General features: G+C 38.8%; 2 protein-coding genes across 4 annotated transcripts in view; one reads left to right on the top strand and one right to left on the bottom strand.

Annotated features, from left to right (window-relative positions):
* The first annotated feature begins 2847 nt into the window (after positions 1–2847).
* On the top strand, positions 2848–8362 carry anp32a (acidic (leucine-rich) nuclear phosphoprotein 32 family, member A). 2 transcript variants are annotated; one of them, XM_056760353.1, is made up of 8 exons: positions 2848–3306; positions 4618–4682; positions 6731–6880; positions 6978–7100; positions 7242–7440; positions 7526–7644; positions 7722–7776; positions 7942–8362. In XM_056760353.1, the coding sequence occupies exons 1-8, from the start codon at positions 3291–3293 to the stop codon at positions 8004–8006; spliced, it is 792 nt and encodes a 263-aa protein (XP_056616331.1). In that variant the 5' UTR covers positions 2848–3290; the 3' UTR covers positions 8007–8362. The 2 variants fall into 2 exon arrangements, with proteins under 2 accessions (XP_056616331.1, XP_056616253.1); XM_056760275.1 differs by lacking the exon at positions 2848–3306 and adding an exon at positions 3719–4232.
* The window catches only part of coro2ba (coronin, actin binding protein, 2Ba), a 42416-nt gene continuing 32824 nt past the window's right edge, over positions 8153–17744 (bottom strand). Inside the window, exons 4-13 of one of the 2 annotated variants that reach the window (XM_056760077.1) lie at positions 15936–16085; positions 14929–15093; positions 14467–14583; positions 13916–14020; positions 13708–13804; positions 13373–13485; positions 12439–12529; positions 12208–12347; positions 11697–11898; positions 8153–11564 (exon numbers count right to left, since the gene is read on the bottom strand). In XM_056760077.1, coding sequence (XP_056616055.1) covers positions 11737–11898; positions 12208–12347; positions 12439–12529; positions 13373–13485; positions 13708–13804; positions 13916–14020; positions 14467–14583; positions 14929–15093; positions 15936–16085 — 1140 coding nt within the window. In that variant the 3' untranslated portion in view covers positions 8153–11564; positions 11697–11736. Of the gene's footprint in view, positions 11899–12207; positions 12348–12438; positions 12530–13372; positions 13486–13707; positions 13805–13915; positions 14021–14466; positions 14584–14928; positions 15094–15935; positions 16086–17744 lie in introns of both variants that reach the window. The other variant, XM_056760160.1, reaches the window with a different exon arrangement.

The following is a 17744-nucleotide window of genomic DNA, read 5'->3' on the forward strand; positions in this document are numbered from 1 at the left end:
AAATAATTAAATACAACAGTAATTTATGTAAGTATTCAAACATAAACCTTCAGGTGAAAAGATTTTAAAGGTTGGGAGAAACATTCAGTGATTCAAAACTTTGAACTGTAGTATACACAACATACCATATAGTAGGCTACATATGAAGTACTTCATAGTATTTTTATAATTCAATTCAATTCAATTCAAGTTTATTTTCACAATGTTCATTGTTCCAAAGCAGCTTTATAGGGGCAAACAGGAAAAACAGAAAAGGTAAAACAAAGCACAGTGCATTGTGTTTATAAAACGAGCAAGATCATTCTAATAAATAATATCTAATAAATAAATAAATAAATAAAGTCTCCCGGTGAGCAAGCCAACACTGCCCTGCTGTGGCGAGAAACCCAAACTCAAATGATTGATTAATAGAGATTACACACAGGATTCAAATATGCAGGAATCATTCTTCGCACTAGCTTTTTATTTTTTGTTAGTCCTTTACGAGTCTGTATGTGTTCGTTTGTGTCGATATGTGATTTTTTCTAAAAGTACTTTAATTATAGAATAATCTTAATGAAGATACTCGTTTGACATTTCTTCCATGTCACCGGCAAAAAGCATTTGAAGAACTTCCGAGGAACAAACCAACAGAGGGCAGCAAAATGCAATGGGTTTATCACGTGTCACAAGACAAAAATACTTTTACTGCAAGACAAAAAAAATACTGGACAGCAAAATGCTTTTTTCTTTACTAATTCCTTTATTTCGTAAAATACAACAAAAATAAGTGAAGTTGATTTAGAAAAAACACGTTATGTAGTAGTGTGTTTTGATGCTAATGAATTGAGATGAAGGTAGAGGGATTGGCATAAATATAAAAGATATTGGAATGTTATCATAAACAATATTTTATACATTAAATATTTATTTATATAAACATATAAAGTTTATAAATTAAACTACATTATATAGGCTAAATTATTCTTTAATTAAAACAATTTTTGTCAGTAGCTATCAGTCTTCTTGGGTCCTCTTTGGTAAGCTGCTGCATTTCTTCAGCCAGTTAAAGACTGCTGTCTAGTGGTGTCTGAGTAGAATGCAGTTTTGACACGTTGACAAAAAATATTACACCACTTTAACGGATATCTAACAGGCAAATAAAACTTTCCACATGTTTTACTCACCATCAAGGCATCGTAACAGAATATGACTTTCTTCTTGAAAAATAATTATTTTATCGTTTGATAACTCCGACTGCATTATTCTTCAAGAAGAAATCATATTCAGTTAGGATACCTTGAGGGTGAGTAAAAAATGGGGACATTTTTAGATGCCGGTGAAATATCCCTTTAAAAACACAGGTCAGAATGTAGGTCACCTTTTCACAAACACACTTCTGCCCATCTTCCATTGGCACAACATGTTATTGGTGTGGAAAGCCATTGCAGTTCCTGGAGACCGAAATCTCCAGCAAGCTGGATGAGACAATCAACATAACTAACAGAGACCAAAACAAGATGAACTCAGTGCAACATTGGAAAAGGCTGCCAGACTCCTATTCTGCACATCTGACCAATAACAGTTTTATCACTGACTGCTCATTTCTCTTCTATGGTTCTATATTCTCCAATATACTGAGAGGTACACTGGCAATCATTTGATCTCCATCAATGGCTGGCATGATGCAAAATGTATGAAGCATTAGAACAAGACTGTTGCCAACACCTGTCATCCAGAAAATCCCCATTCATAAAGACACTTAAGAATCAAAACAATTATGCAAAAATGCAAATGGCATGAGCAGGATTAAACAGCACAGGGACCTGAGCCGAAAGATAAGGCCTAGTGTTGAGATCACTAACACAATTTTGTGGGAATCATTGAATAATTCAGTAATTATTCAAAGTTCTGAAAGATTAGTAGCATCAGGAAGTGTGATGCATTTGTAATTGTAATGCCGGTTAGGAAATGCGAAGAAGTCATGTGTTTCTTTATTGCCCTATTTAACATGAATGTGTGATCAAGGTTGCTTTTATTCTTGTTTCATTATTCCATAACTGGGATTAGCTGGAATTCCATAGCATGGAGAAACAGGGGTCTCGTGTATGGGATGCAAATTTGATACCCACAAGAAGCCGTAGGCTATATGAAATTTCACCATTTGTGTATGTACACCACTAAGTGTACAGCAAATCAATTTGGTTAACATTGGCTTTTACAGATGACTGTCTATGAAACGAATATTCCTGGATTAAAAATTGAGTAAATATATTGTGCTAAAACTTGTTCTTTTGTCTTATGGAGCATAACCTGGCAAGAAAGAAACAGGCACTTGCGTCAAAAAGTGCCCTATTGATTTTCACTATAATTGCACACTAGTGTTATAATGTCTTTTGTAGTCTACATGTCTCACTTTTTCAATCTTGCATGTAGAATAGTTGTGATGTTTTTGAGAGTAATATAACCCAACAAAATACTTATTTGAGGAACACAGTAAATGTTCTTCGGATACTGCAAAATAAATGATCTGATGTAGAAAGGTAAGATGTAACTTAAAAGTTCATTCAGGCTAATTTTGCAAGTCACTGAGTTCTTGTCAAGGTTGATGGTTGGTGACGTGACACTTTGTGATCTTTATCACAAATAAACAAAAAACCTTTTCAGTAAAATGTCAAATGTGGTGGGCAGTACGTGTGGTCATTTCACATTCAAAACACGGTAAAGCCATCCGCGTAAAAAGTAGATTCCTGGAACTACTTAGTATTACATGCTCAAACATGTTCATGTAAATTGACTAATACGGTTTGTCCTAATGACGTTATTTGCCATTCGCGCACATAAAAGATAGCCGTCCGTGGCGTGAAAAGGAGAGACAGTGCGCGTTCGTGTGCCACAAACCGTGCGAATACAATTTGGCTCTGCGCACATCTCGCACGCACTCTGCAATGCAATCCACACACAGTTGATGCGGTACTGCTAGCAAGGGCGTTCAGACAACGAGTGAGACACACCCAGAGGAAAAATGGTCTCAACTAATGCGCAAGTACAATCAAAAGGGCTTGAGAATAGCCTGCTTGCGCGGGTTGGAGTCAATGGCCAGATCGAGGGAAGAAGATTTTTTCCTGATTTCTTCAAGGGCAAAATGTCCTGGTATGAACAGATTTCGAAATAACGTTATAAAACGACAGAGTCGCCAGTGAATTGCGCTCTCGCAACAAACAACCCAGGCGGTGCACTTGTGAAAACAATCATGCGCCAAGCAGTTGCTCTACAGTTTTTTCTAAGGGGTAGCGGAGCGACACACAGACATGACATCAAATATAGGTAAAGTCTACTGCTTTTTGTTCGTTTTAAGAGTCAATAAATGGTTTAATAAATATTTGAATGTGTTGTATTTTGCGAGTCAAGATGGCGCCGGGCACAGTCAGGTGACCTTGTTTTTTCCCTGATTACCAACAATAGTCAAAGCGAGAAGCGGAAGTGAATGCTCCCCGAAATATGATTGGCTGGTTTGAACTGTAGGAAAAAAAGCGTGGGCCCGTGGTTGGAGTGTGCGATGTGGCAGTCAAGTGCTTGTGATGAGCTTGTTTTTAATAAAACCAGCGACTACTGGAAACTTGTGTGCGCTGCTGTAGCACGAGACCTGTACAGCGCGATCAATCGTAAAAATAAACTGCGTCGATTTTTAATATATCAATTTATTTGTATTACAAATGCATGTTTAATGCTTTAAGCGTTACTCTTATTTCATTAAAAACAGCCCTTCTTGTCCAAAAAATACACCCTTGCTGCTCGATCTACTATAATACTAGTTGCATTTACATATTTCGGGCTCAACGAATCAGTTTACAATGATGATCGGTCAACTCACTTTCCACGGGTGAATGTTATTGTTAAGTTACGTGTCTGGATAGATTAACGATACGCAGAGCATGCGTTCACTGCGTAAACTAGAAGAAAAGTAATAAGGTTTTAGCGCAAATGCCTCTGTGGTTGCCACTGTGCATTCCCTCCTGAACCGACCCTCAAAAGGGGGAGGGGTCGTGTTTTCCTGATGGTTTAACATCTATCAGTCCAAAGTGACTACTACTTGCCAAGAAACTATCAGCTGTAAGCCCGAGAGCAGTAGTTTATTATGTTTACATTCATCGTCAACTTCTTTCACGTGACTGTTGAATTTTAATCCAACCAACGCAACGGTGTATTTTAAAAGATGTTCAAGAGGCTCTATGTGTACTCCCGCAACTCATGTAAGTGTACATAAATTTGTAAAAACAGAAGTAACCATCCTACCCTCGTTTAGTCTTTTGCGCTTTCGACAGTTCGGTTGATTTTTTTTTTTTCGCATAGATGTCACCCTAAAACAAATTCGCCGAATCAACCTAACAGTTCATGTAACCCCACCCAGTTTCTGGTCGAGCTTTGATTGGTCGCCGTACCAGTTGAAAGTATTTTCACATTCCATTTTGCGATTCTAATTGGTCGCCGGTGACGACAATCCCACACCCAACTCCCACCCATTGAGGCATCATGTTTGTGAGACTCGCAATAGCTAGTTTGTTAAGAGGCTATAGCTGAATGTGCTGCAAAGACTTCAAGTCTAACTGCGCTCTTTGGTTTAAATCACTCATTTAGCGTTCAGTACGATGGATATGAAGAAGAGAATTCACCTGGAGTTGCGGAACCGAACGCCGTCAGACGTAAGCATCTTTATTATTCCCGAGGGGTATAATTTCTTAAAACTGTTGGTTTAGAGGAGTTATGCGTGGATGGGCAACGCGAGATGTGCACGCGTCAAGTTGATGATGTCTTGAATGAAAAGTTCGCGGCGACTTTGTTACAAGCCTAAACCCCTAAATATTGTTATCTCAGTATAGCCATATACGAGGTGTAAGTTTGAGTTTTACTGCTTTTTACTTCAGTTTTGAGAGAGCTTTTAATTGATGATGTGGTCGGAAACTGAGAGCTCCATGCAGTCGGTGTATAAACAAGGGAAGCGGCGTGAGAAGCCATATTTGTAACTTTGTAGCCCCCGAACGCGCCCTTTTCCCTCGCATCCTTAGTGCTGCAAAAGTAGCCTGCCGTCAATTCATGTCTCTCACACTTTTCGCACATCCATTTTCAAATCAACATTCATACATCCCAGTCAAAGTGGTCGTTGGCCTGTTCGGTAACTTGTTGTGTATTTCGTGAATTGGTGTGCAGATGATTTGACAGGTAGCTTATGATATCCTGATCAGTCATTAAATGTCGTTGTATCTCTTTAACGAGATGGTTTACTATAGATTAAACCTCAACGGAACACATTTGTAGTTTTTTTCTATTCACAGAAAGTTATATAAATGCTTAGGCGGGATCTTACCGTGGGGGTTTTGTTACGTTACTAAATGTCACATCTTGGTTGAGAGGAAAATGCGCGGAACCACGCATTTGTTGTTCAATCGTGTTGTAGAAAGGAATCCGTGCCACAACATATCTAGTTGCGTAAATGTAGTCAATCCTATCTAAAACTGCATTATATGTCGACGACATTGATTGACTGAACGCAAAGACCAAATTAGCGCTCCCCTCTCTTTATAAATAACCCCGTGTTTGGGTTTTTTATATCAATGTCCCCATACGTGTAGCTGCCGCGTTATGTGATCAATTCAGTGCAACATAAGATGTCCCTGTTATTGCTCCTTTACGCATATCTAAACACTTATCATATAACTCGTAATTAAAATGTCTTAACCGCGTTCAGGTCGGTTGTGTGGTCTCTGTGCATATCCAGTGGCGGCAGAAGGAGATTTTCAGCCGTGTGGCTTTGCTTGTTATTGACACAGACCGGTCGCTCATGTGAGCCCTACGCAACTTGAAGCTGCGCTGCTCTAGTTCCCAGATCTAGGACAAGCCGCCATTTTAACCAGCAACAAAGACGCACGGTATTTAACAGAGCAGAGTCCTCGTTGCCGCTTAAACCCTTTGCACGACTCTGAACAGTTGACAATCGAGAGTGGAGTGAACACGAAGCCTTAATTTTCGATTTTATTTCATGGAAGTCAATACCTTTGGCTTAAAGATCGACTCCGTTGCATTGTCATGCGCTTTTTGCCCCTCCTACTCGAATTCTTGTGTCCCTCCTCGTGTCTTTGCTGTTCCGAGACAATGTAATGGATTTTGTGTAACACGCAGCTTATGTTTAACGCGTCTTCTCGTTGCCTTTTAAGCATGCAAACACTAGTAAATATACTCTACCGTGAGCAATGTACGCCGCTTGTTGCGGAGTCAGCCATTTTGTTAGACGGGGTGAACTGAGTGGGAGTCAAATGTGTGATTATTGTCATTTACACGCGTCGAACATACTCCCATATGTCTTACTGTTGACCGCATACTCCTGTTGTGATTGGCCTCGGTGCGCATATTTCAGCACTTTTATGTCTTCATTTGTAACATCTTAATTGTATTTATCTGCTGTTCAGAATGAACATTAATTTCTTCCAGTTTAGCTCAATGTTGATAATTATGGGCTAACATAAAGTAAACTATATGAACATTAGACATTTCTTAGATGTATTACCATTTGTTCAAACCATTCTCAGTGTAATATAAGCAAAATTATACAAGCTTCTTGTCATCTAGCAAGTTATTAACATGTGTCTGGTTTTAGCTGGTTTCATCCTGTCTGCATTAAGTTGTTAGCAGGTTAGCAACAGACTGTTACAAATGTTGCGAGAAGTAACGTAATGTTGCTTTGCCCTGTTAACAGGTGAAAGAACTTGTGCTCGACAACTGTCGGTCAAATGAGGGCAAAATCGAGGGCCTCACTGACGAATTTGAGGAACTGGAATTTCTAAGCACAATCAACGTAGGCTTGACATCAGTTGCCAATTTGCCGAAGCTAAACAAACTCAAAAAGGTAAATAACGTTCAGCTTAAATGCTGTTTCTATTAGTTTTAGTACACTACTAAGAATAATTTCGGATTTTTTTAGTAATATTGCACATTCTCTACAGCTTGAGCTTAGCGATAACAGAATCTCAGGGGGTCTGGAGGTACTGGCAGAGAAATGTCCAAACCTCACCCATCTCAACCTCAGTGGCAACAAAATTAAAGACCTCAGCACCATCGAACCCCTGGTAAGAGCTTATGAACTTGTTGTAGATTACTTGTTACACAGTTTCAATTAAGAGAGGTTGGAATATATTATTTTTTGTCTTGGTGACAAATTTTTTGGTTTTCGTAAGTGCTTAAGAAATTTTGACTTTTCACCCAAACAGAAAAAATTGGAAAGCCTCAAAAGTTTAGACTTGTTCAACTGTGAGGTGACAAACCTGAATGACTACAGAGACAACGTTTTTAAGCTACTCCCTCAGTTGACGTTTCTCGACGGCTATGACAAAGATGATAAAGAGGCACCAGACTCTGATGCTGAAGCATACGTTGAAGGGCTAGATGATGATGACGATGATGAAGAAGGTAAGACTCTGAAGGGTCTAACTAAAATTCACTCTTATTAATATTTAGTAATTTATTTGTCATTGACGCTTTTTTTTGTCTACAGAGGGGGAGGAAGAGGAATATGATGAGGATGCAGCTCCAGGAGATGAGGATGAAGAGGAGGGAGATGATGATGATGAAGAAGAGGGAGAAGAGGAAGAAGAGGAGGAAATCAGTGGAGAGGTGAATGCTGCGAAATATCGATGGGCTTGCATATATAAACCCATACATGGTTTAATAAATTTTTTTCTCAATTTTAGGAAGAGGAGGAAGAGGAGTTAAATGATGGAGAGGTAGAAGATGAGGAAGAATGTGGTAAGTGAATCGTTTTTGATAGTATTCTGCAAATTGTAAAAGCTACTATCGCTAGTTTGAACCTTAAATGCCGTTTCCCGATGGCTGTTCAGTTGTTTAAGCTGTAGGTTGGAAGTAAAACAAAAGAAGCATTTAAAAAATGGTCCTCCATTGTTGTGCTTACAGAGGAGGAGCGGGGTCAGAAGAGGAAAAGAGAGCCGGAAGAGGAAGGCGAGGAAGATGATGACTGAACCCCCAAATCCCCCTTGTGATCTGACCGTTTAGCCCCTGTATATCTGTCCGATTGTCACTCTGCGATGGTTTGGGGAGGTATTCAATGGTAGGGGTGGGCTTAGTATAAATGAGGATACAGTTTAAATATTTGTTTTTAGCTTCAATTTTATTTTTATTTTTTTCTTTTGGTTTGGTTTGTACTTTCAGTTTGATTCCCTTCATTATCTCCGAAAGCTCTTCATGGCTGACAAGACCGTGTGGAAAATTATTATTGTTTGAAAAAGACCAGTATGCTCTTTGTAATTTTGCCCTCTTTGCTGTTGATGCCTAAATGCTGGTGATGACTTATGAATTAAAAAAAACCAAAAACCTTTTAGAAGTGCATGGCTGACTCTATTTTAAAGTTGACTACTGGATTTCAATGAAGAACATTTTCTAACCCACTTTTTTATTGCATCTTTTATTTGTGTAATGCGTTTCTTTTGGCGTTTTCATCATTCTCGTCATCATCACCACCATGTGACATGCTGTTTGGGCATGAAGAATATATCATGATGTCTATCTGGACATGCACAGTTCAACCTCTCAATGTGATTTTATTTTATTCCTTTTTTATTTTAATGTTCAGAGCCGAATGTCTGCCCTTGTCAAATGAGTCCCAAATCCCTTTCTCCCTTGTGTGGATAGTTCAGAAGTTTCGTGTTCTTTGTAAATAATGACCAAATATATTTTTTTTCTGATTCCCTTTGATAATGGCAGACATTTTCACAAATAATCTCAGTTGTAACCATTAACTGTAATAAAATGAATGAAAACAAGCACCTGTATGGTAATTTGAAATATCTCTGTTCTAGCAGCCAACATATTTTTGGCCATAGAACCTCCACATATTGTAATGGCTGTGTTCTTCGAGTCTTGTTAAAAGATGGCAAATGTTTAATGTTGCCACTGATATTTTGGGCTAATTTAAGATTTTGAGGTTAAATTGCATTGTGACGCTCAGGGAAAATAGCTTGTGTATTGTTTTGATGATACATAACTGGATATTATGTAAATACCTATAATTGACTGGCTGATGGTTTAGAAAACAAGTATACGTAATCTAACTGCGCTGTATCCAGTTGTCAGGTCGTTCTGGTTGAAATTTTTATTAAAAAGAAGACTTTCAGATTGCTCATGTACAGAAGTCAGCATTTTTGTCAAAATTTAAGATTTACTTTGAAAGCATGTGTTAATTTAAACATACAAGCATTGAAGTCGTATCTCAGTTTATATGAGGTGCCTTGCTTTAATTGCTTGGTTGAAACAGACCGCTTCAATGAGTCAAGACAACAATAGGTTTCAACTACAGCAGCTGTAGTTTTCCTCTTCAGAAAGGCCTTTTTATTCTGCTTGGTATGCTGTAGTCAGACTGTTAATCGCAGAAATAGAGATAACCTATAAATGTACTTCAATTTATTCGAAGACAGGTTAGCCTAATGTCGTCCCTTATAAATCTTAACCAAACTCATGTTTGTGTAGACAGTGTTTAACCAAACAAAGGGGCCAGACATTTTCATAGATATTAAGGCACTTCACACCAGTAACATCCAAATTTGCACAGTTTTATAGACTATCCACTATAGAGCATGAGAGAACTTGGATTGTACAGCTCAGTGTGACAACAATGTTTTAGGCCCACACAAATACTAATTTAAGCAGTGAGTAAAAGGCCAAGGTACTAAGTGTCCCCACTGCACCACTGTAACAATGTCTGAATTGCTCGAATGTTTCAATGTAGCAATATTAGTATGCTGTGTAGTATGCTGTATCACAGTGCGTAGGCCTTTGCGTCGCTATCTGCAAGACTGTGCTTTTACTGCCCCCTAGTGTCGGACTCCTCAAAGTGCACCCTTTCTTTCACAAGGCAAGACTAGGCAAAAATGAAGCTGGAGCTCACAGGAGTTTGCGTTATTGTTTTATGAGGCAAACTATTTACAAAGCTTGAGGCTCATAGTGTTTCACTAAACAGTAAATGCAAGAAAACACTCATTGGCTGTATACAAAGTTAACTTTGACAGCCACTTGTATTACACGCTGGTCAATGGGGGTCTGAGGCCTAATTTATAATCAATGGATCATTAATGAATTGAGCAATCAGAACATTTTAGTAAAGATTAGGGAAGAAAATGTTGATAACGCTCGAAAACCTGATCACAGCTGGTGCAGTAAATGGTAAGTTTAGCTGTTCAAGATCTTGGCTTTATCTATTTCAAGACTATAATTTATAAGGTAAGCTTGAGAGGAGGAGTGATTAATTACACATGTATTTTTTGGCATAATTTGTCCACTTTGCAATCAAACATTTGAAAGGGCAAACATTCAAATTTGAAAGCTGAATACAATGCACAATCATTAGGTTTCTAATTTCAGAAGCAATCGGTATAATGATTAAATTTTTGAATATTACATGTAGAAGGATAATTCTAAGCATCAATCTCTTCAACAAATAACATTTTTTAAAGGTATACGCGCTGAAAAAAGGTAAGAAACACAAATAATGGAATCAATAAATAGGCTTGTTTTTTATGAAACGTTAAGAAAAAGCAATTCTTCATTTTGCCTTTTGAGTCAGTCTTTAAAACAGTACCAGCATAAATGCATCTTATTGCTGGCCCCAAATCAAGAATTTACCAGCACAACTCTATCTCTCTCTTTTCTGTCGCTCTCTCAATTTTGTCCCTCTCACTTTAAGTCCCTTTCTTTTTTAAACTTTTCCAGATCCTTCCTCTAATGTTTTTATTTAGACATTACTTGCTGTTCATGTCTCTCACTTGGTTCTCTTAATTTTGTCTCAAACCAATTTAAAACACTCTTTAGACTGACTTCAACATATTTTTTTGTGTTCTGCATTCAAGTAAACTACGTGGAACAACACATAGTTCGCCACAGTGCCCAGCTCACGTTAGTAAAAACCCAATTATCAGAGATTGTGACCACTTGGATAAATACGATCTATTGTGTAGTATTACTTAACTGTGAGTTTAGATATTTTACATGAAATCACTACTTAACAAGCCTATTCAATGGTCCAATGAAAAGAATAAAGCCTGTATATTTGACCTTATTAAAATACTGTCTTAATGGCTATGGCTCTATGTTGAGTTTATAAAACTATTGATAACAATGATGTATCAGGTAAGGTAAAAACGAAATAAATAATACTAACAATTAAATAAAGCAAAGTCTAAAATGATGAGATGATAATGTCAATAGCCTGTACCAAGTTATTTTAAAAGCAACCCAATGCAAGACTATAACTCTTGCGGTAAACTTCCATATGCAAGAAAGAGAGAGAGAAAGTATGGTTAAAAAGCAAAAAGAGCCCTCTCGGTTCATAACCCTCTACACCCCCCTTTAAACCACACCTCCCCTGTACGTACATGTGAGTTTTGCATCTTTACTTGAAACTCTTCATTTCACAACATCTGGAGAATCAATCCACTGCAGGTTCATGGAGGTATGTCATTGGATGGAAGAATTTTCACAGGGTTAGTGAACCATCACGCCGTTAATGTCCGTTTAGCACACACTAGCTGTGGGGCGAACACTGGGGGTTAAACACTGCTAAAGAAACTGCCTTGATCTTCTGAGATTTCTAGATATTTGTGTGTTTGGAAAAAGAAAGCCCATGTGGACTTTCAGCAGTGCTGGGGACCTCCAGTTACCGTAGGAATGGAGATCAAGAGAGACAGTACAGATTCCATATCAAATGCTGCAACCATTGCTGTTGTTATTGTTGTTGATGTTTGGGCTGTATCTTATGTTATTGAGCTCCAGCTCAAGCTGTCGGATCTTAATGTCCTTATGAGTGAGTTCATCCTTTAGTCTCCGTAACTCGTCCTTCTGTCTGAAGAACATTCGCAGGAGCTGTGGAGCACAAAGCACAGGGTTATTACACACATGGATTTTAATGTTGTTAATAGCTTCTCAATTGACAGTATACATGACTTGTAAAAGCAAGACCGTATTGAGTTTCATCCCTTTCTACAATCACCTTTAGCTTCCTTCCTTATGATATATTAAGGCTGTTTTTTAAGCTCTAAACAAACATTTTCCATAAGTAAAAGGTCAATACACTTCTCAGCAGTAATAGGTACCCACATGCACAATTGCATTGCCCTTTCATGAGATCAACCCCAATAAATCTTCATTGTGCTTTAGTAATAAAATAGTCACCTCATTTTCAGTACGGGGAGGGACGTTTTCCAGCAGGTCAATTCCATTGACCACCACACTCTTTTTTTCCTTAATAGGGGCCTTAAAAACCAGATTATTGGGTTGTGTGTATCCCTCCTTCAAGGACATGAGCACAGGACCTAGAAGCGCAGACAAATTTCAATTTCATTTCAGCCTTTAGGTTTCATTTCTCCTTCAAAGTGGTTGTTGAAAATAAATGTGAGCCGTTACCTCGGTTGATTCCACTAAGCCACTCATCAGCTGACAAAGCAGGTTCTGTCCCAGCAGTCATGGGGTATATGTCCTCCTGATATGTTTCTGACTGAATAGAAAGAGGTCCTCATTACTGTTTTTACACTATTTGCATGGTTACATTTAAATTATTCAGTAGCTTAGGTTTTAGGTACATGAGAATGCAAAGTTAAACAAACACATGTAAACAAACATCTGGAGGGTCATAGAACGATCACCACTTAGCAGGTGGGCTTGCATAGTCGCAAGGCGTCTGATACATAGACCTACCGTCGTTGGGTCAAATGGGGACAAACCCAACGGCTGGGTGAATCGAGGTTCAATAAAACGAAGGAAGGAGACGTTTGATTACGTGATTACCGGTGCACGCACAGCTGGCGCTCATTAACAATTAATCACCGATCTCGTACCACGGTCCGCCCCGCCTACTCAACTACATTGGGTTTGTCAAATTATGGTTATATTTTACCCAACAATGGGTTGAAACAACCCAGCATAGGTTTATTATAACCCTATGGTTGGGTTTGTCCATTTTTTACCCAACGCTGGGCTGAAATGTTGAACTTTGAATAAATACTGAGTTATGGGTTTAATTCTTGATTGGTCCAATGTGTCATTCTGTCATTTTTGTCAATAATTAGTGGATGGAGATCATGCATTACATTCGTGGGGTTGAGAAGATGCAATCACTCTGTGCCTTAAAGTCCTTAAGATAATGGGCCGGCAAATGTGTATGTAGCACAATGCTGTATCACACGGAGGATATTACATGGCTCACGACTCTCATCTTAGTGAGATGACATTTACAACTGCAATTCAGAGATGATGGATAAAACTAAATAACAGATGCAACAAGTGTTAATAAGTTATAAGGGAACACAGTGAACTAAAATAGGTTGAGAGTTTTGCTCACCCTTCTTGGAACGATCATAGAGATCGGCTCAATGAGGCCCTTCAGAGTCACCAACTTATAGAATCTGAAGACCTCACATGCTCCTACTTCCAGTCCGTGTTTCGGCATCACTCCTATCAAAAGACATGTATGACAAAACAACAGATGACGTTGAAGACTGCTATTATTTGCCTGGTCCAGAGCTTAATAGATAGAACATCGCATTAGCATTGCAAAGGTACTGGGTTTGATACCCAGGAAACACACATACTAATTAAAAACATGAATTCACTGTAAGTAAATGTATTTAAAAAAGGCATATATAATTGTTATTAATGGGGAAAATTCAGTCTTACCAAGACCTTTCTGAGGTGCAGGGGACCTAAACTCCATGAGATATTGCAGATAAGGTTTCTCCTGAGTTATCTCGTAGTACCGGATGTTCCCATCACCCTACAATCACACTGTCTTAGTCAGTAAATTAGTTTTTTCCCCTTAAGTCATTATTGTATTCATACATTTGATTATGTTTGAGAATCCATATCTGTACAGGTTAATGTGTACCTTGCCTGCTAGATAGAGCATATGTGTGTCTGGATCATAGAAGGGAAAAAGCAGTCCTGAAAGTCCATCAATCTCTTCCTCAATGATAGGCATCGACAAATCCTCCTGTCAATGAGAGGTACACATAACTTTAAAACACAAAGAGCCTTTTTCCAGAAGATAAGTGTTCATATATGATGCACTGACTGTACACAGCAGGACTACACATTTGTACATATGTAGTTTTACCCCTTTAACAAAACTGTTTTGGATATGTTACAAGATATTCTCCGAGCCCCAGCAATCATCTGTTGGTAAGGACAAAGCGATACGCTTCTTTGTGAATATTCTCTCCTCATTGTGGTGGGTGTAACTGTTTAGCTTGAACAATGAATGTGATAATCAGACAGTATTCACAGGGATAAAACAGGGATGAAGAAAACATAATGACTTTCTAAGGGGTGATATCTTTAGGGCAATGCAGACATCGGGGAAAATATGTATTCCTGGTCGAGTTTAGGGAATGAATTGCATAGAAAACATACAGACGTGCACACACAGGTTGTTCTCACCTGGTCCCAGAGAGCAATCTGACGTGTGTTCCAGCGAGACACACCTGTGGTTAGGAGTCGCTTCATGTTGCCTAGGAACACAACACGGTTCACTTTATGGTTCTTAAAATTCGCCTCCTGATGGACAGAAGAAAAAGGCAACAAAGATTTCAGTTATGCAAACTATTTTCTTACAAGCTGTCACAGTTCTGTTCTGTAAACATCAGGGTTCAAGAAAAAAAATTGATTATTCAAAAATGTTCCCTCTTTCTCAGAGAGCAGAACATTAGATTTAATCATTGTGAGTGAACAGGTTATTGTGTTAATTGGATAGGCCTCTATCAATAATGTATTTCATATAGGAAAATGAATAAGTATAGTAGCAGTCAATATTAAGGCTGAGTTGATCTGAATGTTTTATACAGAGCTTTGAGTGTGTCTATTTAGCACATTAATAAATATTTGAACGTTACTAAACCACACCTGTAGCACCTTGCCAGAGCGCGGCTCAATGACACGGAGTTTCTTGTCTTTGCAACTGGTGGCCAGCAGGCTTCCGTCAGTGTTAAACGTCATGCAGAGGATCACATCTGTGTGACAGTCAATCATTTTCACTGGCTCACCGATCTCAAGATTCCAGATAAGGATCTGCAGGAAGACACAATCATCAGATACAATTTAGGGTTTTGCTGTTAAATATGAGACATTATTTACTTCTCAAAAGTCACGATCACTGTAGACAATTCTGAAGAAAAAAAGATAGAAGAGAATTGAACTTTCTACGGAGCCCTTTTAGGGACATGGTGGTGGAAAAAAATGAGAGGGAAGAGAAAAATATTTTTTAAAGCTTTTGCGTTATCTCGCTAAATTTTTGCGTTCCTCCGAGAAACATTGCGTTATCTCGCAAAACTTTTGCGTAATCTCGACAAAACACATTTGAGTTATCTCGACAAAACATTCGTCAAACGTCCGAGGGGCTCGATTTGTGGAAAATTAAGTTCAAGTTCGTTTTCAAGTTCGTTTTCAAGTTCAAGTTTGTTTACGTTACGTAGAATGAGGTGTCTTTTATGTTATAAGAATGTTCAGCTCACTAGTTATTAGTCTGTGAATCTGCGTCTATAAACCAATGTTTAAGGAGCTAGTCTCAAACTCAGCCAGCAGAACATTAAACATGAAGTGTTTGTCCGAATTCAAAATGGTTTGCGAGATAACGCAATGGTTTTGCGAGATAACGCAAATATGTTTGCGAGAGAACGCAAAAGTTTTGCGAGATAACGCAATGTTTCTCAGGGGAACGCAAAGATTTTGCGAGATAACGCAAAAGCTTTAAAAATATTTTTCTCTTCCCTCTCCATTTTTTCCCACCACCATGTCCCTAAAAGGGCTCCGTAACATTCTGTTTACTGTTATTTGTAAACTATGAAATAATATCTGTCGCTTTTTTAATTACATGTTAGAATGCCAAACGACATTGCAAAATAATTCATTACCTTGTAGTCATAGCCAGCACTAAAGAGAATCCCACTAGAGGTTGGATGCCATTCTATAAGTCCCACACGCCTGCTGTGGCCATACAGTTCTAATACAGCTTCCGTCAAATTCCTTCTTAGTCCACCATCTGGAATCTCCCATATCCGCACCTGAGACATACAGTTTATACTTGACTCGAAATGCCACAATTGACTAATTCCAAGTTTTCCAGAGCACTAGAATATAACCTTTTTGTCATTGTTAAGGGAAAAATGAAATACAGTTTAGCATCTCTTCTGGATGACAGTTGTTACAAACATAAACAAACAAAGGTATATATACACACAATATTATAGAAAATATAAATCCTCTGAGGTAGTGCAGTAAAGCAATAGTGCAACAGAGTAATATAGTAGGGGAGGGTTCTCTTTCTGTAGGTCTCTCAACGTTGTGTCAAACCGACAAATGGGGTTTGTCTTGAGAAAGAAATCAAATTAGACTAGACTTAGAAAAGGCCAATGAAATTGACAAATTAAATTTGCATGCCAGACTCCGCTCCCGGATAAACGGGTTTAAAAGTGAGACAGCGTGATGCATTCATTCAACTTTTGTTCTTCGAAGCCATGATTCATGATCGACTTCAGAACTAGCGTTTCCTACCACACTTCTACCAGATTCTTACGACGTGGTGCAGCTCACTGTCCCTTCCTGCAACGACTTCCCCTGGCCATCTCGGCGGTTCCAGAGGTGTTGATTCTAAACAGTGTTGGGTGTAACTAGTTACTAAGTAATTAGTTACTGTAATTAAATTACTTTTCCCTTGAAAAAGTAAAGTAAGGGATTACTCATATGTTTTCTGTAATTTAATTACAGTTACTTTTGATGTAATTAAACTAAATACATTGTGCAATATATTGGTGTGCAATAGTGTAATGGACATCAAAATTCAAAGTCTTACTTTAAAATCTGTGCTTTCATGTATAATTATCACATTTGTAATACTTTGGTCAGTTAATAATATTATTTATTGGAATGAATTAAATAAGCCGTTTCATGTCTATCCTTGAATCACTTAACTAATAAAGGTTGATGTAGGATAAAGAAAGTAATTAGTAATGAGTAACTAAATACTTTTTGGACAGAGTAATTTGGACAGTAATCTAATTACACTATTGAATATGTAATGAGTAACTAGTAATTAATTACTTTTTCAGAGTAACTTACCCAACACTGATTCTAAAAGAGCTTATTTCCTCCAGCATGGCATGTCCCGCTGTTCTCGTGGGTGTGATACCCTCATCATCTGCCTCAAGTGTTTGGGTCTTCAGCAGACTGTGGCAGCCTTTGTGGAGACGTCCTGCCCGCACTTCTGGCAGATGGCGATCGAGACATTGCAGTCACGGGTGGCTGTGTTCTTCTGAGATCCAGCCACCACCTCGCTTGCTTCCCGGGCTGTGACAGCAGTGGCCAAGACCCTGCTGTCCGTCAGGTGAGCAGCGAGGGTGATATGGGGACTACTGAGAGCTAAAAATCCATCAGCAAAGCATTCGGGAACGGTGCATGACGACAATGAGATGTCTATCGCAGCATCGGAGGGTGACTTGCTGGCATCCGACCCCAATGATTTCTCGGAACTGCCCCATTCGGGGGGTAGAGCCCAGGAAGAGGCGGACGTTGAGACGTCAACCGTGCTTTCCTGAGCAGCCGTGAGCATTGGGCTGCAGTGCTCTGCCCCTTCCCCAACTCTCATGGCTGGACACATGTAACCCTGGGTCGGAGTGCAACTCTAAGCCGCGCCTGGCTCCGGTTCCATTTTTCCCGGAGGTGCA

Source organism: Triplophysa dalaica, chromosome 1 (assembly GCF_015846415.1).
Source record: "Triplophysa dalaica isolate WHDGS20190420 chromosome 1, ASM1584641v1, whole genome shotgun sequence".
NCBI classification, from domain to species: Eukaryota; Metazoa; Chordata; class Actinopteri; order Cypriniformes; family Nemacheilidae; genus Triplophysa; species Triplophysa dalaica.